The sequence below is a fragment of the Hypanus sabinus genome, chromosome 7 (genome assembly GCF_030144855.1).
Source record: "Hypanus sabinus isolate sHypSab1 chromosome 7, sHypSab1.hap1, whole genome shotgun sequence".
NCBI classification, from domain to species: domain Eukaryota; kingdom Metazoa; phylum Chordata; class Chondrichthyes; order Myliobatiformes; family Dasyatidae; genus Hypanus; species Hypanus sabinus.
In genome coordinates, this window is record NC_082712.1 from 6,956,876 (window position 1) to 6,981,128 (window position 24,253).

A 24,253-nucleotide genomic window follows, 5' to 3' on the forward strand; every position below is an offset into this window, starting at 1 on the left:
GGGCAGAATTTATTTACTTTTAGAAAGGCAAGGAGTCATTACAAATGGTCAGAATGGCTTTGCTCGTGGGAGACCATGTCCCAAAACTCTGACTGGAGGTAACCAAGAGGATTTACAAGGGCAGAATGGTGAATGTTACCTACTTGGACTTCAGCATTATAAGGAACACAGATAGATGGTGAATCTGTGGAATTCTCTGCCCAATGAAGCAGTGGAGGCTACCTCAGTATAACCTTATATATATTTAAGACAAGCTTGGATAGATTCTTGCATAGTAGGGAATTAAGGGTTATGGGGAACAGGCAGGTAGGTGGGGATGAGTCCATGGTCAGATCAGCCATGATCTTATTGAATGGTGGAGCAGGCTTGATGGGCCGGATGGCCGACTTCTGCTCCTATTTCTTCATCTCTATGTTCAGGTTCAGATTTAGTTTATTGTCATTTAAAAACCATAAATGTAATGCAGTTAAAAAATGAGACAACATTCCTCCAGAATGATATCAACAGAGCACATGACAAATAGACTATACCAGAAATCCACATAACGTTTGGCGATCCCCAGTCCAGAGTCCGGAGAGGCTGCTGCCTATTAATATTGCACTACCATCTTAGCACATTCCCCGGAAAGGAGCTCCAAACCCACCAGACAAACAAGACCAAAACTAAAGCTACAAGACCTGCACAAAATCACATAGTTACAACAGTGCAAACAATACCATAATTTGATTTAAAAAAAAGACCATGGGCACAGTAAAAATAGTCCAAAGATATTAAAAGACTATAAGTTCTTATGAAATTCAGGATGACTCTTACCAGTTTTTACAGATGCCCACAGACAGCATCCTGTCACAGTGTGGTGTGGCTTCGTCCAAAGCCACAAGAAATTGCAGAGTTGTGAACAAACAGCCTCCACTGCAATGACTCCATCAATGCTTGCCACTGCCTCAAGAAGGCAGCCAATATGATCAAGGACCCCGCCCCACCCCGGTCACTCTCTCTTCTCCCCTGCAGCGGAAGATACACAAAACTTAGGAGCACAAACAACTAGATACAAGGATGGCTTCTATGCCACAGATAGCAGTCTCTTGCCCTTTCTCTGGAACTGCAACAGTATATTCTGCATTCTGTTTCTTTTTGCTACCTCAATGAAATGATCTGTCTGGATGGCAGGCAAACAAAAGCTTTTCACAGTACCTCGGTACATGTGACAATAATAAACCAACACCAATGCCACACTTAGGAAGTAGACACACACTCTAGTACTAGAATGTTGCATTCCACAGCCCCTCCTTTGGGTAATCTCATGCTTTAGTCACAGCGGGCTGTCAATAAGAAAAGTACCTCGAGAAACCGGAGAGACAGCTAGAACCACAGGCTCATACACTTTTCAGACCATCAGGCATAGGAGCAGAATTAGGCCAATCAGTCCATCAAGACTTCTCCGCAACTCTGTCATGGCTGACTTATCATCCCTCTCTACCTCATTCTCCTTCCTTCTCACCAAAACTTGAAGCCCCTACTCATGAAGAAGCTATCAACCTCCACTTTAAATACACCCAATGATCTGGCTTCCACAGTCAACTGTGGCAATGAATTCCACAGATTCATCATTTTCTAGCAGTGAGAGGCTAGCTAAAGAAATTCCTCCACATCTCTGTTCTAAAGGAACATCCTTCTATTCTGAGGCTATGCCTTCTGGCCCTAGACTCCCCCATTATTCAAAATACACTCTCCACATCCATTCTATCACGGCCTTTCAATATTCAAAGTTTTCATTGAGATCCTCCCTCATTATTCTAAAATCCAGCAAGTACAGGCCCAGAGCCAACAAACACTCCTCATATATTAACTCTTTCATTCCCAAGGTCATTATCGTGAACCTCCTCTTGAACTTCCACAGATGCTGTTTGATCCACTGAGGTCCTCCAGCAGATCACTTGCTGGTCCATATTCCAGCATCTGTAGTCTGTTATGTCTCCAGAGACTCACAAGATTCAGTTTCATGGCTAGGAAAGGTTTGAAGGGATATGAACCAAACACAGGCAAGAGGGACTAGCTCAGAAAGGTACTTCGGTCAGAATGGACAAGAAGGGCCCAAAGGCCTGTTTTTAAGCTGTATAATTCCATGACTCTAAAATTCATCATCACCATTATGTGTCATGTTGGGTGATCATGGTCTTGACCAAGATTGTTCGTGGCAATTTTTCTACAGAAGTGATTTGCCATTGCCTTCTTCTGGGCAGTGTCTTTACAAGACGGGTGACCCCAATCATTATCAATACTCTTCAGAGATTGTCTGCCTCTCATTAATGATCACATAACCAGGACTTATGATATACACCAGTTGCTCGTACGACCATCCACCACCTGCTCCCATGACTTCACATGACCCTGAAGGCAGGGGAGGCTAAGCAGGTGATATAATGGGCACCTGTTATATTCATATGTGATAAAGATTTCAGTCTAAGTCAGTGAGTTTCAAAGCCATAATATCCTCTGGGTAAAAACAATACATCTATTGTTCATCTATGTAATCATTCTAAAACTAACCATCAAACCATGCACCTGGATTTTGAATTATCTGCTAAGGGAAAAGGTTCTCTTCCATTTAAGCTATCTAGGTTCCTTGATGTTATAGTAACAGCTTTCTGTGGTATGGCAAATGCTCTGCTCTGGACAATCAGAAGCTCCAGAGAGTGGAAGTACCAGTGTAATACAATAGGCTCTTTTAAGAGGCTCTTAGATAGCTACGTGGAGCTTAGAAAAATAGAGGACTATGCTGTAGGCAGATTCTAGCCAGTTTCTAGAGTGGATTACGTGGTCAGCACAACATTGTGGGCCGAACGGCCTGGAATGTGCTGTAGATTTCTATGTTCTAATCACTCCATCTGAGTATGATGTTTTTCTCAAAGGTTGTCTACTGGTGGGTCTTCAGGTGGTTGCAGAGGCCGATCTGGGATCCACATTTTCTGGAGCAGTGTGGGCTTCCAGACCTCACAATCCTGTCCCCTTTGCCACTTGCTGATCAGCATGGGACTTAATCCGGATGTTTGGTGGATTTCCTCAATGGAGAGTTCCTGCACATGCCGTTCTTTAACGCAGGGAGGCTGATGCACAGGCAGCTACCACACGGTCCTTGACAGATCAGGGTCAGAGTCCAGTGTCATGGGATGCGAGACAACTGGGGTCCATCTCCCACCAGCTCCACTGCTGAGGTCTTTGTCTGGAACCTCCCCCTTGAGCTTACCACCATGGGTGACCCTACCAGGAGCCAAGCACCACTCGGTCCACTCCAGATGGCATCAATCTTGGGATCTCAGGAACTCACAAGCCTCTCCACCATGACAAGGTGACGAATCTCAGACACTGCCCAGTCCATCACAGGTTCATCATTTACTTGGGGCAGCATGGCAGTTCAGCAGCCAGCGTAATGCTGTACACCCAGGGTTGAATTCCTGCCGAGCGTAAAAATTCACAGTGCCAGCAGACAGTGGTTAGGGTTCAATTCACACCACTGTCTCCAAGGACAGTGAGTTTTCTTCCGCATTCCACAGGCACACAGGTTAGGAAGGGTTAGTAAGTTGTGGACATGCTGCTAGAGTCATAGAAAAGTACAGCATGGAAAAAGGCCTTTCAGCCCATCTAGTCTGTGCTGAACCATTTAAATTGCTTACCCTCGTAGCCCTGCATTGGGACCATATCCCTCCATAACCCATTCATCCAAACTTCTCTTAAACGTTGAAATCGACTCACATGAACCACTTGCATTGGCAGCTCATCCACATTCTCACGATCCTCTGAGTGAAGAAGTTCCCACTCATGTTCCCCTCAAACTTTTCACCTTTCACCCTTAACTCATGACCTCTCATTGCAGTCCTATCCAAACTCAGTGGAAAAAGCCTGCTTGCATTTACTCTATCTATACCCTTCATAATTTTGTATACTTCTATCAAATCTCCTCTCAATCTTCTAAGTTTCAAGGAATAAAGTCCAAACCTGTTCAATCTTTCCCCATAACTCAGCTCCTCCAGTCCCAGCAACATCCTTGTAAATTTTCTCTGTACTCTTTCAAAGTTTACATAATTTCATACCGAAACTGCACACAATACAGTACTCACCAATGATTTATACAACTTCAACATAACATTCCATCTCCTGTACTCAATACTTTGATTAATGAAGGCCAATGTGCCAAAAGCTTTCTTTATGACCCTATCCACCTGTGATGCCACTTTCAAGGAATTATGGACTTGTATTCCCAGATCCCTTTGTTCTATAGCAATCCTCAGTGCCCTACTATTCACAGTGTAAGATATACCCTGGTTGGTCTGATAGCTCTGCAAAACCTTGCACTTGTCTGCATTAAATTCCATTAGCCATTTTTCCAGCTGGTCCATATCCTGCCTGGAAGCTCTGATAGTCTTCCTCACTGTCCACTACACCACTCGTCTTGGTGTCATCTGCAAACTTAACCATATAACAATTACAGCAGGGAAACAGGCCATCACGGCCCTTCTAGTCTCTGCGGAACGCTTACTCTCACCTAGTCCCACTGGCCCGCACTCAGTCCATAACCCTCCATTCCTTTCTTGTCCATATACCTATCCAATTTTACTTTAAATGACAATACTGAACCTGCCTCTACCACTTCTACTGGAAGCTCATTCCACACAGCTACCACTCTCTGAGTAAAGAAATTCTCCCTCGTGTTACCCTTAAACTTTTGCCCCCTCTCAACTCATGTCCTCTTGTTTGAATCTCCCCTACTGTCAATGGAAAAAGCCTATCCACATCAACTCTATCTCTCCCCCTCATAATTTTAAATACCTATATCAGGTCCCCCCTCAACCTTCTATGCTCCAAAGAATAAAGACCTAACTTGTTCAACCTTTCCCTGTAACTTAGGTGCTGAAACCCAGGTAACATTCTAGTAAATCTTCTCTGTACTCTCTCTACGTTGTTGACATCTTTCCTATAATTTGGTGATCAGAATTGTACACAATACTCCAAATTCGGCCTTACCAATGCCTTGTGCAATTTTATTACATCCCAACTCCTATACTCAATGCTCTGATTTATAAAGGCCAGCATACTAAAAGCTTTCTTCACCACCCTATCCACATGAGATTCCATCTTCAGGGAACTATGCACCATTATTCCTAGATCACTCTGTTCTACTGCATTCTTCAATGCCCTACCATTTACCATATATGTCCTATTTGGTTTATTCTTACCAAAATGTAGCACCTCACACTTATGAGCATTAAATTCCATCTGCCATCATTCAGCCCACTCTTCTAACTGGCCTAAATCTCTCTGCAAGCTTTGAAAACCTACTTCATTATCCACAACGTCACCTACCTTTGTATCATCTGCATACTCACTTATCCCATTTACCACCCCATCATCCAGATCATTAATGTATATGACAAACAACATGGGACCCAGTACTGATCCCTGAGGCACACCACTAGGCCTCCAACCTGACAAACAGTTATCCACCACTACTCTCTGGCATCTCCTATCCAGCCACTGTTGAATCCATTTTACTACTTCAATAGTAATACCTAACGATTGAACCTTCCTAACTAACCTTCCATGTGGAACCTTATCAAAGGCCTTACTGAAGTCCATATAGACAATATCCACTGCTTTACCCTCGTCAACTTTCCTAGTAACCTCTTCAAAAAATTCAATAAGATTTGTCAAACATGACCTTCCACGTACAAATCCTGTCTATCCAGATAATTATATATACCATCTCTAAGAATACTTTCCATTAATTTTCCCACCAGTGACGTCAAACTGACAGGCCTATAATTGCTAGGTTTACTCTTAGAACCCTTTTTAAACAATGGAACCATATGAGCAATATGCCAATCCTCTGGCACCATCCCCGTTTCTAATGACATTTGAAATATTTCTGTCAGAGCCCCTGCTATTTCTACACCAACTTCCCTCAAGGTCCTAGGGGATATCCTGTCTGGATCCGGAGATTTATCCACTTCTATATTCCTTAAAAGCGCCAGTACTTCCTCCCCTTTAATCATCATAGTTTCCATAACTTCCCTACTTGTTTCCCTTACCTTACACAATTCAATATCCTTCTCCTTAGTGAATACCGAAGAAAAGAAATTGTTCAAAATCTCCCCCATCTATTTCAGCTCCACACATAGCTGTCCACTCTGATTCTCTAAGGGACCAATTTTATCCATCACTATCCTTTTGCTATTAATATAACTGTAGAAACTCTTTGGATTTATTTTTACCTTACTTGCCAAAGCAACCTCATATCTTCTTTTAGCTTTTCTAATTTCTTTCTTAAGATTCTTCTTACATTCTTTATATTCCTCGAGCACCTCATTTACTCCATGCTGCCTTTATTTATTGTAGCTCTCTCTCTTTTTCCTAACCAAGTTTCCAATATCCCTTGAAAACTATAGCTTTCTCAAACTTCTAACCTTTCCTTTCAATCTAACATAAAGATTCTGTACCCTCAAAATTTCACCTTTAAATGACCTCCATTTCTCTATTACATCCTTCCCATAAAACAAATTGTCCCAATCCACTCCTTCTAAATCTTTTCGCATCTCCTCAAAGTTAGCCTTTCTACAATCAAAAATCTCAACCCTGGGTCCAGTGCTATCCTTCTCCATAATTATATTGAAACTAATGGCATTGTGATCACTGGACCCGAAGTGCAGCCCAACACATACCTCCGTCACCTGACCTATCTCATTCCCTAACAGGAGATCCAACACTGCCCTTCTCTAGTTGGTACCTCTATATATTGCTGCAAAAAACTACCCTGCACACACTTTACAAACTCCAAACCATCCATCCCTTTTACAGTATGGGCTTCCCAGTCTATGTGTGGAAAATTAAAATCTCCCACAATCACAACGCTGTGCTCACTACAAATATCTGCTATCTCCTTGCAAATTTGCTCCTCCAATTCTCGTTCCCCATTAGGTGGTTTATAATACATCCCTATAAGTGTTACTACACCTTTCCCATTCCTTAATTCCACCCAAATAGTCTCCCTAGACAAGCCCTCTAATCTATCCTGCCAGAGCACCGCTGTAATATTTTCTCTGACAAGCAATGCAACACCTCCCCCTCTTGTTCCTCCGATTCTATCACAACTGAAGCAACGAAATCCAGGAATATTTACAAACGTAGTTGCCAATCACACCCCTCCTGCAACCATGTTTCACTAATAGCTACATCATATTTCCAGGTATCAATCCATGCTCTAAGCTCATCCACCTTTCTTACAATGCTCCTAGCATTAAAATAAATGCTCCTCTGTTTATCTCTAACAGTACAAAGAACTTTACTGTCTTCTTTACTGTCAAAGAACTTTCCTTCTCCCATACATCTGTTCCCTCACTCTGGTTCCCCTCTCCCCTCGTATCTAGTTTAAATCCACTGGAGCCTCTCTAGAAAACCTACCTGCAAGAATATTTGTCCCCCCCCCCAGTTCAGATGTAAACCTTCCTGCCGGAACAGGTCCCACCTTCCCTGGAAAACTGCCCAATTATCTATAAATCTGAAGCCCTCCCTCCTGCACCATGTCTTCAGCCATGTGTTGATCTGCACTATCTTACTATTTCTAAACCCGCCTGCACGTGGCACTGGTAGCAATCCTGAGATTGCCATCCTGGAGGTCCTGTCCTTTAACTTGGCACCTAGCTCCCTAAGTTCACCGCTCAGGACCTCCTCACTCTTCCTACCCACGTCATTGGTCCTACATGGACCACGACATCCAGTGCTCACCCTCCCCCTTGAGAATACTGAGAACTCGATCCGAGATATCGTGGACCCTGGCACCAGGGAGGCAACAGACCATCTGGGATTCTCGATCTCTTCCACAAAACCTCCTATCTGTCCCCCTAACTATCAAAACCCCTATTACTACTGCTCTCCTCTTTTCCCTCCTCCCCTTCTGAGCTGAGGGTCCAGTCTCGGCGCCAGAGATGCAACCACTGCAACTTGTCCCTGGTAGGTCGTCCCCACCAACAGTATCCAAAACGGTAAACTTATTGTTGATGGGAACAGCCACGGGGTGCTCTGCTCTTCCTGTCTATTCCCCTTCCCTCTCCTGACAGTCACCCAACTACCTGTCTCCTGACTCCTAGGGGTGACTATCTCCCTGAAACTCCTGTCTATTTCTGCCTCTGTCTCCCGAATGATCCAAAGTTCATCCAGCTCCAGCTCCAGTTCCCTTGCCAATCCAATTAACCATATTATCATCTAGATCATTGATATAGATGACAAACAACAATGGACTCAGCACCGATCCCTGCAACACTCCACTAGTCACAGGCCTCCAGTCAGAGAGGCACTTTGGCTTCTCCCGCAGAGCTAATGTCTAATCCAATTTACTATCTCATTTCAAATGCTGAGTGACTGAACCTAAAGTCCATGTAGACAACATCTACTGTCCCACTTCCATCAACTTTCCTGGTAACTTCCTCTATAAGATTGGACAGACATGACCTATTACGCAGGAAGCCATGCTGACTATCCTTAGTCAATCCATGTCTATCCAGACACTCATATATACAGTCCCTCAGAATACCTTCCACTAACTTTCCCACAACTGACGTCAGGCTTGCCAGCCTATCATTTCCTGATCATTTTAAGACATTTTAATCAGCAGAACAACATTAACTATCTTCCAATTCTCCAATGTCGGAAGCAAGGCAACACTTGCATGCTTAACCCCAGCACATCCACAGACTGCACTGGCCGTTCCTGCAAAACCATGTACTGTATTTAGATGCACATGTGATAAGTAAAGCTGATCTTTATCTTCCATCCTGTCCACCTTCATTGTGCATTCCATCAGGACATCTAAAACAGCATTTTCAAGGATACTGACCAAGCTGGCCATTCTGTTTCTCTCTTCTACCTTTTGGGAGAGGATACAGGAGCTTGAAAGCCTCGATAGGCAGACTGAAGAACTGCTGTTGGATCGCCTCTTTCACATCCCCTTCTGAGACACACTGTCATGCTCTCCAACCCTTCATTCTACTTCTTCAGTTACTCTTCTCATTGGCAGTATGATCCGATTTTATAAACAGTATGCAAGTTAAGCTTTTCATTGTACCTTAATATATGTGACAATAACAAAGGAATTACAAATCTCAGGTTGTGTTTGGTGTTGCAAAAATAGGAAGAGAATAAATAGGCCATTCAGCCCCTCAAACTTGTTCTGCCATTTAATACAGCCTGGCTGTAATCTCAGCTCTGCATTCCCTTCCTACCTTTCACCCTACTCTGATGTTCCAAAGACTCTTGACTCTCTGAAAACAAAATTTACCCCCCCCCCCAATCTCTGCAGTCTTTTTAAACTGTGACCCATTTCTAGATGTTCCCACAAGAGAAGAGTTCCTCTACACATCTGAGCAACACACACAAAATGTCAGAGGGGAGTAAACGATTGGCGTTTCGGGTGATACTCTTCTCCACTTCTGTCCTGTTCTTCCCTTCGAGATTATTGGTTTCAATCTTACGGCTGAAATGGACAATTTCATACTTTCCCACATCTGTTCCCACCTATTTACTCACACTCCTTACCCACCTACTTAAGCAATCACCTATTACTTTTCAGAAAGGAGGAGGAGAAGATGGCGGCGCGACGCAGCACGCGCAGCCTCTGTGGAGAATGGATAACCGTTACATGTTAAGTAGGGATCCATGCACAACCCTGATTTGATGGAGGCAGAGGTGAGAGCATGGAGGAACATCTGGAGAACCTTCTGAAATGCCCGCTTCACTGCCGCTGTTACCGTGCGGTCTGGAATCTCCGGAGGAGAAGGCCTCCGAGACCCCGGCTTTGCTTGTTTCAGCGGCCGGGACGAGATCGAAGGCGCTCAGCAGAGGATGGCGCTCGGGAGGCTGTATCGGAGGGGCTGGTCGGAGGCTCGAAGTTTTCTGACGGACTCGGTCTGCTGTGGTCGGGTGCTTCCGAGGCATCAGCTGTCGATGCCTGGAAGTTTATGGCAGGGAGAGTTCCTCCCTTTCGCTGTCTGATATCGGGACGATTGGAGTCGATCGGGACTTGAGACTTTTTAAACCGCGTCCATGGTCTGCGTTTGTCGAATTACAGTATTGTTTTGCACTGCTGTAACTATATGCTATAATGATGTGGTTTTGTCAGTGTGGGTCTTGGTTTGTCCTTTTCTTTGTTTTGTGATATCACTCTGGAGGAACATTGTATCATTTCTTAATGCATGCATGCATTTCCAAATGACAATAAACGAGGACTGAGTGTCCTCATAATCTAAAAACAAAACTCCAGTAGGCATAACATCAGCCTGTCCACCTTTCCCTGTAACATGGCCCTGCCATTACAAGTACCAATATAATACCTACACGAGATGGGCAATAGTCTTTGTGCTTAGCAATATGTCTATAATTAAAAATGATTCATGGAATGAAAGAGTTTTTGATGGTTCTGGGCCTGTACCACTCTGGAGGATAAGGGTGGGGGGGTGGGTCTTATTGAAACTACATGGATAATGAAAGGCCTGAATAGAATGAATCTGGAGGGGATGTTTCTACCAGGAGGAGAGTCGAGAATCCGAGAGCACAGCCTCAGAATATAAGAACATCCCTTTAGAACTGAGGTGAGCTGGAATTATTTCAGCCAGAGAGTGGTGAATCTGTGGAATTCGTTGCCACAGGCACCTCGGAGGCCAAGACATTGGGTATATTTAAGGTAGAGATAGATGGGTTGTTGATTAGTAATGGGGTTAAAGGTTAGCAGAAGGTGGCCATAATGGGGTTAAAATGATTAGCCATGAGAGAATGGTGGTACTCTGCTCCTGTATCTTATGGTCAATCAGATTCCTCTACTCCTCATTTGGAAAATCCTAAGCCATCAGAAATGAAACCTTCTTAACAGAAGAAAGCTACTTTTCTAGAGTATCTCTTCTGAACTGCTACAGTACATTTCACAGCCGAAGTAGGAAGGGATGTCACGGCCATAATGTTGGATACAAGGGAGCAAATGTATACACTGTCAAATCCTGCAAACAGCAATGTGAAAATAACTAGAAAACTTTTGACTGAGGGATAAATATTGGCCAGAGGACCAATAGAAGTCTCCTGATCTTCTTCAGACATTTCTTCCCTCCCTCCTACAGTGATACTTTCAGAAGAGCAGTCTCAGTTGTGGAGTAGGAGTAAGGAAAGAGTTAAATGTGATTTCTCCTGGGTACATTCTATAATAAATGGAAGTCTGTAAGACAAAATTATGTTAGCTTGGAGTGGGATTGGAGAGATCCAGTCCACAGCAATGTTTTCAGAAAGTCAAGTCTGCAGCCGTAATTGAAAACATGTTTGTCTGGGCTAGAGGTCATAAGAGATAAATGGGGGTGTAGCTGGTACCATTGAGCAAAGGAAAAGTGCCAGTGTAAGGGGTTTTGAGAGGTATAAAAAGGGCATTTTCTCTGTCTGGGGGAGAGCTTTGTCTTAGGCCTGGTCATAGCTAGGCTAGGTGGCCGTGAGGGACAAGTACATTGAGTAAGAGCTAGAGAGAGACAGAGAGAACAGGCTGTGTGTAAGATTTGTCAGATCTGTGGCTCCCCTCCAACATTGTGGAGATCAGTTTGTTTAGTGGATAAGTATTATTTTGCTTTCTGTACTGCTGCTCCTGCAGACATCGGTTTTTTTCTCTGAATTGCATTTGTGCTGGTCTAATAAAGTACTTTCGAGTGGTTTAACACGTGAAGTGTCTCCGATGTTTGCGGATGCATATACAAATTCCCTGGGCTGAATAAGGGAAGAATACACTACGAAATTTTTAATAACTGCTTCAATTGGTATCTCTGATTCTCAGCTACCTTCTCCGAGGCTGTAGCGAGTCCGTATGTCCCAGGCACACATGGTATCCTTGTTTTCAAATGCCAGCAACACAGTTTGCCCCAGACAGATTATTGCAAGGATGTGATTCACTCCTTCAAATGAAAGGCCGGGCTCTAAACCACATATATCCTCCAGGACCACACTGCTCCTCTCCTTATTCCCTCGACTCTTTTCAGACTTGTCTTTGAACACCAGCATCAGCAAGCAATCTGAAAACAGGACAATGAACAAGACAGTTAGGCAGTGAAGATGATTATCGAGAATTACCGATACAGCCCGGAGACCATGCTCTCATCTCACTGTTGAGGGAGGTATAGGAACCTTGGGACCCACACCACCAGGTTCAGGAACAGTTATTACCCCTTAAACATCAGGCTCTTGAACCAGAGATGGTAACTTCACTCACCCCATCACTGAACTAACTTCAAAACTCTTGGACTCATTTTCAAAGACTCCACAACCCAAGTTCTCAATATTTATTTATATTATTTTTACTCTTTTTCACATTTGCACATTGGTTGTTGTCTATATACAGTTTTATCATTGATTCTGTTGTGTTTCTTTGTATTTTCTGTGAATGCCCCACGAAAATGAATCTTACAGTAGTAAGGGAGACATATATGTACTTTAATAATTAATTTATTTTGAAGTTTGAATTATTGAGGAACCTTGATCAGCTGAGTAAGTGGACCAGGGAATGGCAAATTGTGGTTGGCGCCAGAATGTGTGGTGACACTTGCCCCCAGCTCAGTCTAAGGTGTGTTGGCTGTAATGCAAATGACTTACTTCATGGTACGTTTCAATGTACACATATGTGATAAATAAATAAACTTGAATCTTGGAGCATCTTGAATCTTCAGATGGTGTGAGGTGTTGCAAATCAGGATTTGAACTTCACAGTGAAGGGTACAGCCTTGGGTCCTTCATTGATTCTGTTATGGTTATTATTCCATAGATTTATTGAGTATGCTAGCAAGAAAATGAATCTCAGAACCTCAGTCCTGCTGAAGGGTCTCGGCCTGAAACAACAACAGTTTATTCTTTTCCACAGATGCCTGCTGAGTTCCTCCAGCATTTTGTGTGTCTGCTTCTTGGATTTCCAACATCTGCAGATTTTCTCTTGTTCAGGGTTGTATGTACATTTACTTTGAACTTTGGGGAATGTTGGAGGAACCTAATAGTACAAGTACACAGTTCTTTGAATGAAGATCACAGATAGAGTAGTGAAGGAGGCTTTGGAACACTTGTCTTCATCGGTCAGGGCACTGAGTATAGAAATTGAGATGTTGTGTCGCAGTTGCACAAGTCACTGGTGAGGCTACGTTTGGTCACCCCGTGATAGGAAGCTGGGAAGCATGCAGAGGATGTTTGCCCAGGACTCAAGGGACAGAGTTATGGAGAGAGGATGTGCAGGTATTCATTGGAGCATAGGAGAATGAGGGGTGATCTTCTTGAGGTGTATAAATCATGGGGAGACATAGATAGCATCTCTTCCCCAAGTTTAGGGAATCAAGAGCTAGAGGCACAGATTTAGGGTGAAAGGGGAGAGGAATGTGAGGGTCAACTTTTTCCACCCAGAGGATGGTTAATATATGGAATGAAATGCCCAAGGGAAGTGGTTGAGCCACATACATTAATAAAATTTAAAAGGAATGTGGACAAGTATACAGATAGGAAATAGGCCAAACAGGAGCAAATGATACCTTGGTCGGCATGGAAAGTTAGGCCTAAGGGCCTTTTTCTCTGCTGTGTGGCTCTATGACTCTGACTCTTGGACGTGTTCACAAAGGAGCGCAGGAAAAAGGACGTACAATGAATACTTCATCTCAACAAGGCTCGCCCTCTGGGTCACATGCAGCAGGAGGAGAAAAAAGGGATGGGGAGAGGAGGGGGAGAGGAGGGGGAGAGGAGGGGGAGAGGAGGGGGAGAGGAGGGGGAGAGGAGGGGGAGAGGAGGGGGAGAGGAGGGGGAGAGGAGGGGGAGAGGAGGGGGAGAGGAGGGGGGAGAGGAGGGGGAGAGGAGGGGGAGAGGAGGGGGAGAGGAGGGGGAGAGGAGGGGGAGAGGAGGGGGAGAGGAGGGGGAGAGGAGGGGGAGAGGAGGGGGAGAGGAGGGGGAGAGGAGGGGGAGAGAGGGGGAGAGAGGGGGAGAGAGGGGAGAGAGGGGGAGAGAGGGGGAGAGAGGGGGAGAGAGGGGGAGAGGGGAGAGAGGGGGAGAGAGGGGGAGAGAGGGGGAGAGAGGGAGAGAGAGGGAGAGGGGGGAAAGGAGAAGAGAGGGAAAGAAGAGCAGGAATGTGTGAATTGAACAAAGAAAGTGAAGAGAAAATGAAAAAAATTAAAAGGGAATAAAAAGAATGGGGAATCAGATTTATTATTGCCTATTGTCACTTAACATATAACCATATAACAATCACAGCACGGAAACAGGCCATCTTGGCCCTCCTAGTCCGTGCCGAACCCTTAATCTCACCTAGTCCCACCTACCCGCACCCAGCCCATAACCCTCCACTCCTTTCCTGTCCATATACCTATCAATTTTACCTTAAATGACACAACTGAACTGGCCTCCACTACTTCTACAGGAAGCTCATTCCACACAGCTATCATTCTCTGAGTAAAGAAATACCCCCCTCATGTTTCCCTTAAACTTTTGCCCCCTAACTCTCAAATCATGTCCTCTCGTTTGAATCTCCCCTACTCTCAATGGAAACAGCCTATTCACATCAACTCTATCTATCCCTCTCAAAATTTTAAATACCTCGATCAAATCCCCCCTCAACCTTCTACGCTCCAATGAATAGAGACCTAACTTGTTCAACCTTTCTCTGTAACTTAAGTGCTGAAACCCAGGTAACATCCTAGTAAGTCGTCTCTGCACTCTCTCTAATTTATTGATATCTTTCCTATAATTCGGTGACCAGAACTGTACACAATATTCCAAATTTGGCCTTACCAATGCCTTGTACACTTTATAGACATATGATCAATCTACTCATATAAGCTATCTCATGTATTCATATCTATTGTGCTTTGTTATTATTGCATTCTTTATCTTAGTTTCTTTATATTGTTGTGGCGACCCATTTCCTGGCACATCCGAACCGACTCACAATTAGATAGCCTACGGGGGTTTGCGAGCACAGAGCTTTGGAGCCTCTGCGCCATGGGGGGCAGGTTGAGGGAGGCTTAAAAGTGAGGCTGAAGTTTTCGAATAAAGTTTTTCCTTCGACTGCAGTTACCGACTCCGTGTCGTAATTTTAGCGCTGCGTGTAGCACACTGCTACAATTGGTGACCCCGACGGTCCAAATGATTTTTGGACCAGAAATGACCGCCGCCGCCTCTGTTCATGCGGTTTCATTGAAACTGCCGGGTTTCTGGACACAGCGCCCGAACCTATGGTTCCAGCAAGCCGAAGCCCAATTCCACATTCGCCGGATCACCTCAGAAGACACCCGCTGCTACTACGTGGTGAGCTCCCTCGACCAGGACACAGCGGCCCAGGTCGCGGAGTTCGTACAGTCGCCCCCGGCAGACGGCAAGTACACGGAATTCAAAGCCCTGCTCCTCAGGACTTTCGGACTCTCACGGCGCGAGCGGGCTGCCCGTTTACTGCACCTGGATGGCTTGGGAGACAGACCTCCATCGGCTTTAATGAATGAGATGTTGTCTCTGGCCGGAGGACACAAACCCTCCCTCATGTTTGAGCAGGCATTCCTGGAGCAGCTGCCCGAGGACATACGCCTGCTGCTGTCCGACGCGGATTTCAGTGACCCCCGGAAGGTGGCAGCCCGGGCGGACTTGCTGTGGAACGCCAAAAAGGTGAGCGGGGCGTCCATCGCACAGATCTCCCAGCCACACTCCCGGCAACAAACCAGTCCAGGCCCGGCCGCAGAGCCCGCCAACCCCCGGCCCAATAAACACTGGTGCTTCTACCACCAGCGGTGGGGCGCAGAAGCCCGCCGTTGTCGCCTGCCCTGCAAGTTCCCGGGAAACGCCAGGGCCAGCCGCCGCTGATGGCTACGGCGGCTGGCCATCGGGATAGCCTCCTGTATGTGTGGGATAGAAGGTCGGGACGCCGGTTTTTGGTCGATACTGGGGCTGAGATCAGTGTTTTACCTCCGACGAGTTACGACACCCGCAGCAGGGCACCGGGTCCCCCCCTGAGGGCCGTGAATGGCAGCACAGTAAGGACCTATGGCACCCGTCAGGTGCAGCTACAGTTCGGCTCCAGCCAGTTCACGTGGGACTTCACACTGGCCGCCGTAGCCCAACTGCTTCTGGATGCGGATTTTTTGTGGTCTCATAGCCTACTGGTCGACCTGCCCAGGAAGAGACTGGTACACGCCGAGACCTTTCAGACGTTCTCCCTGGGTGCAGCCCAGTTGCCGGCCCCTCACCTCGGCTCCATCACGCTGTCCGACAACGACTTCACCAGGGTCCTGGCGGATTTCCCATCGGTTCTGGCACCGCAGTTCACAGCGGCCATGCCCAGGCACGGCGTACAGCACCACATCCCGACCCAGGGACCACTCCTCCACGCCCGCGCTTGGCGGCTCCCCCCCCCGGACAAGCTCCAACTGGCGAAGGAGGAGTTCCAGAGGATGGAGGAATTGGGGATCATCCGGCGGTCTGACAGCCCATGGGCCTCCCCCCTGCACATGGTGCCCAAAGCGACGGGGGGCTGGAGACCGTGCGGCGACTACCGCAGGCTGAACGAGGCTACCACACCGGACCGCTACCCTGTGCCGCACATTCAGGACTTTGCAGCAAACCTGCACGGCGCACGGATCTTCTCCAAGGTAGACCTCGTCCGAGGGTACCATCAAATCCCGATGCATCCTGACGACGTCCCCAAAACGGCTCTCATCACCCTGTTTGGCCTTTTCGAGTTCCTCCGCATGCCGTTCGGCCTGAAGAATGCCGCACAGACGTTCCAGCGGTTAATGGACGCGGTGGGACGGGACCTGGACTTCGCATTCATCTATTTGGATGACATCCTCATAGCCAGCAGCAGTCATCAGGAGCATCTGTCCCACCTCCGTCAACTCTGCGCCCGACTGAGTGAGTACGGTCTTACAATCAACCCCGCCAAATGCCAGTTCGGACTCGATACCATTGACTTCCTGGGCCACAGGATTACTAAAGACGGGGCAACCCCTCTGCCCGCTAAGGTAGATGCAGTCCGCCTCTTTCCCCGACCCACCACGATCAAAGGCCTTCAGGAATTCGTAGGTATGGTCAATTTCTACCGCCGCTTCCTCCCTTCAGCTGCCCGGATCATGCGCCCCCGTTCGCCCTGATGTCGGGTCCGAGCAAGGACATTACCTGGGATGAGGAGTCCGCCGCCGCTTTCGTTCAAATGAAGGAAGCTTTGGCGGACGCCGCGATGCTAGTACATCCCAGAATGGACGCCCCTACTGCCCTCACAGTGGACGCATCAAACACGGCAGTCGGTGGGGTGCTGGAGCAACTCATCGCAGGTCGCTGGCAACCCCTGGCGTTTTTCAGCAAACACCTGCGACCACCCGAGCTCAAATACAGTGCTTTCAACCGGGAACTGTTGGCGCTCTACCTGGCAATCCGGCATTTCAGGTACTTCCTAGAAGGTCGGCACTTCACAGCGTTCACGGACCACAAACCGCTTACCTTTGCGTTTACGAAAGCGTCCGACCCCTGGTCGTCCCGCCAGCAACGCCACTTGTCCTACATCTCTGAATACACGACGGATGTCCGGCACGTCTCGGGTAAGGACAATGTCGTGGCGGATGCGCTCTCTCGCCCTACTGTTCATGCCCTTTCCCAAGGGGTAGACTTTGAGGCACTGGCAGAGGCGCAGCAGGCGGATGAGGAGATTCCGAGTTACAGAACCGCAGTCTCCGGTTTGCAGCTCCAGGACCTCCCCGTGGGCCCGGGTGAGAGGACCCTACTCTGTGACGTCGCCACCGGCCAGCCCCGTCCCGTCGTCCCGACAGCCTGGCAGCGCCGCGTTTTCGACTCCATTCATAACTTGGCGCATCCCTCCATCCGGACAATTGTCCGGATGGTTTCCAGCAGGTTCGTTTGGCACGGACTCCGCAAACAGGTCAGTGAATGGGCCAAACGTGCATCCACTGCCAGACGGCCAAGGTGCAGCGGCACACCAAAGCCCCACCGCAGCAGTTCCATCCCGCCCACCAGCGTTTCGACCACATTCATGTGGATATTGTGGGCCCCCTGCCAGTGTCGCATGGAGCTCACTGACACCACCTCCGAATCTTGCGCCCGAGCCCTGATCGCCACCTGGATATCTCGCTTTGGTGTACCAGCCCACATTGCCTCCGACAGAGGCGCCCAGTTCACCTCCAGCCTGTGGTCAGCTATGGCCAGCCTTTTGGGGACTCAGCTGCACCACACAACTGCCTACCACCCACAGTCGAACGGGCTATTGGAGCGTTTCCACCGTCACCTGAAGTCGGCCCTCATGGCCCGCCTGCGAGGAGCCAACTGGGCGGACGAGCTTCCCTGGGTCCTACTCGGCATCCGCACGATCCCGCAGCAGTCCTGGGCAGACTACGCGAGAAGCTCGGTAACCTGGCCCCCATACCCACTTCACAGCACGGGCGACACCCGACCTGCAGAACTGTAAGTTTGTGTTTGTACGAAGGGGCGGGCATCGGCCACCGCTGCAGCGGCCATACGAGGGGCCGTTTATGGCGCTCCGGAACAACGGGTCCACATTCGTGCTGGACGTTGGGGGGAAAGAGGAGGTTTTCACGGTGGACCGCCTCAAACCGGCCCATGTGGACCTGGCGCAACCGGCCGAGTTTCCGGCACCTCAGCGCAGAGGCCGACCTCCCAAGCAGGTTCTGGCCCAGACTGTGGACATTGGGGGGTGTATCGCCGGTTCTGGGGGGGGGGTTATGTGGCGACCCATTTCCTGGCACATCCGAACCGACTCACAATTAGATAGCCTACGGGGGTTTGCGAGCACAGAGCTTTGGAGCCTCTGCGCCATGGGGGGCAGGTTGAGGGAGGCTTAAAAGTGAGGCTGAAGATTTCGAATAAAGTTTTTTCCTTCGACTGCAGTTACCGACTCCGTGTCATAATTTTAGCGCTGCGTGTAGCACACCGCTACATTGTATTGGATCTGGAGTACTGGAGGAACTGGGGAGAAATGGACAATCAGTGATTTGAGTTCAGACCCTTCATCTGGATGACTATCCAACAGCTGTCCATCTCCTCTCATGCATGCCGCCTGATACAGTGAGTTCTTCCAACAATTTGCATTTCTGTAAAGGATTTGTTTTACTGGGTTTCGATATCAAAGCGTGAACAGTCTCTGTCACAAGGAAGAACGTCACTCACAGGAGACAACCCGCTACGCTCCAGGTTTCATCCCCAGAGGTGGGACATATTGGGATAAGGGATGTCTTTAGACAAGGGAGGGGAGAGGAGGAGCAGGGATATACTGATCAGAATCATGTGAGAGGGGTAGATATTACAAAGTAATACAGATCAACTGCCCTGCCTCATTCATGGCTCTTATACCCCTTACAATACTCTCCCGAACAATTGTTCCTTTTCAGTTTACGATGGTCATGTGTAATGAGATACTGTGACCAGCTTGTCCTGTATACTGTTCATACAGATCAGAAGGTAAAACAATAACAATGCAGAATAAGAAGTCAAGAGTCATTCTTAGCATACTAGTGAATTACTTAGTTTTATAACAGCAAGGTAGAAATTGTCCTCCAGCCTGCTGGTATATGCTTTCATATCTTCTTCATGATGGGAGAGGGGAGACTCCATCAGTTCGCCCTTCCCCTCCTAGTTTTATAACAGCAAGGTAGAAATTGTCCTCCAGCCTGCTGGTATATGCTTTCATATCTTCTTCATGATGGGAGAGGGGAGACTCCATCAGTTCGCCCTTCCCCTCCTCTCACTCTGCTCCTCAAACCTCACTCTGTACCCATCCCTTCACCTCCCCCCCATAGTCCCCCTATCCCAGCCATCCTCCTCCTCAGTGCCCCCTCACCTTTCCTCCTCCCAGGTCACGCATTCCCTCCCTCCTCCAGATCCCCCTCCCACTGTTCCCCCTCCACCTGTCGCCCTCTGCTCAATCTGCAGTCTGCATTCTCCCCAATCTCCTTTCCTTCATTTTGCCTCTCCAGACTCTATCTCTCCCACCCCCCCCCTTCACTCAGTCTGTCCCCTTCATACATCCCACGCCCCTCCGGTCCCTTCCTCAGTGCCTCTCTCCCACCTTCCCTCAGCCCCTGTCTCCTTCATTTCAAACCCCTCCCCATCAGTGTCCCTCACCCTGCCTCTTCCAGAATCCACCCTCTTCCTCCTTCCCTCAGTCAGCCTCCCTTTCATTACTATTTCCCTCTCCAGTCCTCCATCCCTCATTTTGCCCATCAGTGCTCCTCTCCTTCCCTCCGACCCTTCCATCTGCTTCTTCTTCTGCTGTGAGCCCTGACCCCTCAGTACCCCTCTCACTCCCTCTGTGCCCCCTCCTTCTTCCTCCCGTCAGTGCTCCGTCCCCCCTCCCTCCAGCCCTTCTCCCTGCCTGTGCTGACTAACAGGAGTGGGTTCCTCCGCCCGCCCTCGGCCCAGTAGAGCAGCTGCCACACAAACAGCTGCAGAAAACAGCCACTTCAAAGATTCCTAATCCATTCACAAGATTCACTCGTACTGCAGCTCAATTTCACTGCCCTCCGAGATAAATCTACAACCCCCACACCCACCCCACTCGCAGAGAGACATTTCACAAATGCTGTCACCAAAGGAGCTGGTTATTGATTACAGGAGGAAACCAGAGGTCCGTGAGCCAGTCCTCATCAGGGATCAGAAGTGGAGAGGGTTAGCAGCTTTAAATTCCTCGGTGTTATCATTTCAGAGGATTTGTCCTGGGTCCAGCACACAAGTGCCATTGCAAATTAAACACGACAGCTCATCTGCTTTCAAAGATTCAAAGTATATTTATTACCAAAGTGTGTATGCAGTATACAACCCTGAGCTTTGACTCATAAGAACATAAGAAATAGGAGCAGGAGGAGGCCATCCGGCCCATCGAGCTTGCCCCGCCATTCAATAAGATCGTGGCTGATCTGTCCGTAAACTCAGCTCCATCTACCTGCCTTTTCCCCATAATCCTTAATTCCCTTATTATGTAAAAATCTATGTAATTGCACCTTAAATATATTTAGTGAGGAAGCCTCAACTGTTTCCCTGGACAGAGAATTCCATAGACTCACCACTCTCTGGGAAAAACAGTTTCTCCTCATCTCAGTCCTAAATCTTCTCCCCTGAATCTTGAGGCAATGTCCCCTAGTTCTAGTCTCACCTACCAATGGAAACAACTTTCCTACTTCTATCTTATCTATCCCTTTCATAATTTTGTATGTTTTTATAAGATCCCCTCTCATTCTTCTGAACTCCAGAGAGTATAGTCCCAGGCAACTCAATCTCTCCTCATAGGTTAACCCCTTCATCCCTGGAATCAACCTGGTGAACCTCCTCTGCACTATCTCCAAAGCCAGTATATCCTTCCTCAAGTATGGAGACCAGAATTACACACAGTACTCCAGGTGCGGCCTCACCAGTCCCCTGTATAGTTGCAGCATGACCTCCCTGGTCTTGAATTCAATCCCTCTAGTAATGAGGGCCAACATTCCATTTGCCTTCTTAATAACCTGTTGTATCTGCAAGCCAACGTTTTGCGATTCATGCACAAACACTCCCATGTCCCTCTGCACAACAGCATGCTGCAATCTTTCACCATTTAAATAATAATCTGCTCTTCTATTATTCCTTCCAAAATGGATAGTCTCGCATTTACCAACGCTGTATTCCATCTGCCAGACCTTGGCCCACTCACTTAACCTATTTATATCCCTCTGCAGACTCTCCACATCCTCTGTACAATTTGCTTTTCCACTCAGTTTAGTGTCATCAGCAAATTTTGCTACACTACACTCAGTCCCTTCTTCCAAATCATCAATGTAAATGGTAAATAGCTGTGGGCCCAGCACCAACCCCTGTGGCACCCCACTCACCACTGACTACCAACCAGAGAAACACCCATTTATACCAACTCTCCACCTTCTATTGGTTAACCAATCCACAATCCATGCCAATACACTTCCTCCCACTCCATGCATCCGTATTTTATTTATAAGTCTCTTGTGCACCTTATCAAACGCCTTCTGGAAATCCAAGTATACGACATCCACCTGTTCCCCTCTATCCACTGCACTCATTATGTCCTCAAAGAACTCCAGTAAGTTTGTCAAACAGGACCTGCCCTTTCTGTATCCGTGCTGTGTCTGTCTAATGGAACCACTTCTTTCTAAATGCTTCGCTATTTCTTCCCTAATGACTGCTGCAAGCATTTTCCTGACTACAGATGTTAAGCTAACTGGCCTATAGTTGCCTGACTTTTTCCTGCATCCTTTGTTGTGTGTAACACTTGCTATCTTCCAATCCGCCAGGACCTGCCCAGAGCCTACAGAACTTTGGTCTTTTGCTATCTGTTTTTATATTTTGTGCTAATTTACTTTCATACTCTATCTTCCCTTTAATGATTTCTTGTTTAGTTGTTCTTTGTTGACTCCTCACAGACAGCCAAAGAAAATCACAAAGCCCACTCAAAGAAAAACATCAAACCCCCAGTGAGCAAAAAATAACAAATCACAAAAACAGCAAAAAAAGGAGTGGAAAACACCCAACCACAAAGTCATTGAAAGAGTCCAGGTATTCAGTATAGTTCAGCCCAATCTGTCATTCGTTATCTGCAGGCCACCCCAATCAAACTCAAGAAAGGAGCAACTAGAAACACATCATAACGTGAACTACACAAAGTAACAAGTCCAATCCACAAACCGTGTTAATTAAACTTTGCTCAAGACTCTGGCACTATACTCCAGCACCCAGGTGATGCTCCATTCTCACTGCTGCCTTCAGGAGCCTTGGTCCCACACCAGCAGCTTGAGGAGCAGTTATTTCCCCTCATCCCTGTGCTGAACTCTCCCCACAACCTATGGGCTGAAGGATCCTTCATCTCAGGTTCATTACTCATTGCTTTTTTTGTTTCTTTGGATTTTTTGTGAACGCCCACAAGACGACAAATCTCAGGGTTGTACATTGGGTGATATCTAAGTACTTTGATAAATTTACTTTGACTTTGAAAGTGGACAGCAGGACAGAGAATGTCCAGTAGTTAGCCACTGCTCTACCCCCTCTACACTCATAACTGCGGAGCTAAACACAGGTCAAACACTACTTATAAATTCACCGATGACACCACTGTTGTCTGAAGTGGCAATCAGGAGGCGTACAGGAGCGAGGTAGAGGAGATAGTTCAGTGTTGTCTTAACAAGAACCTCACATTCAATACCAGGAAGTCCAAGGAATTGGTTGTGGACTTCAGGAAGGGGACATCGGGAGAATCCTCGTTGAGGGGTCATCAGTGGATAGAGTGAGCAGCTTCAGATTCCTGGATGTCAACATCTCAGAGGATCTATCTTGGTCCCAACACATCGATGCAGTCATGAGGAGTCATCCCAGTGGCTTTGCTTCGGAATGACTTTGAGAAGAGTTGGTATGTCACCAAAGGCTCTTGTAGATTTCTATAGATGTACGGTGAAGAGCATTTTCACTGGTTGCATCACTGCCTAGTACGGAGGCACCAATGCAGATGATCAGAAAAAGCAGCAGAGGGTTGTAAATTACGTAGAAACACAGAAAACCTACAGCGCAATACAGGCCCTTCGGCCCACAAAGTTGTCCCTACCTCAGAAATTACTAGGCTTACCTATAGCCCTCTATTTTACTAAGCTCCATGTACCTATCTAAAAGCCTTGAAAAAGATCCTATCGTATCCACCTCCACCGCCGTTGCTGGCAGCCCACTCCACACACTCACCACTCTCTGAGTAAAAGCCTTACCCTTGACATCTCCTAAGTACCTACTCCCCAGCACCTTAACCTATGTCCTCTTGTGGCAACCATTTCAGCCCTGGGAAAAAGCCTCTGACTATCCACATGATCAATGCCTCTCATCATCTTATACACCTCTATCAGGTCACCTCTCATCGCTCCAAGGAGAAAAGACCGAGTTCACTCAACCTATTCTCATAAGGCATGATCCCCAATCCAGGCAACATCTTTGTAAATCTCTTCTGCACCCTTTCTATGGTTTCCACATCCTTCCTGTAGTGAGGCGACCAGAACTGAGCACAGTACTCCCAAGTGGGGTCTGACCAGGGTCCTATATAGCTGCATCATTACCTCTCGGCTCCTAAATTCAATTCCACAATTGATGAAGGCCAATACACCATACCCCTTCTTAACCACAGAGTCAACCTGTGCAGCTGTTTTGAGCGTCCTATGGAACCGAA

The 24,253-nt window shown here is 47.3% G+C and overlaps 1 protein-coding gene across 7 annotated transcripts in view; it reads right to left on the reverse strand.

The window, feature by feature from the left end:
- dok7b (docking protein 7b) overlaps positions 1–24,253 on the reverse strand; it is a 120,998-nt gene that overhangs the window by 90,500 nt on the left and 6,245 nt on the right. For all 7 annotated transcript variants that reach the window (XM_059974125.1, XM_059974126.1, XM_059974124.1 and 4 more), the window contains exon 3: positions 11,856–12,086. In XM_059974125.1, the coding sequence (XP_059830108.1) occupies positions 11,856–12,086 (231 nt within the window). The remainder of the gene's footprint in view (positions 1–11,855; positions 12,087–24,253) is intronic.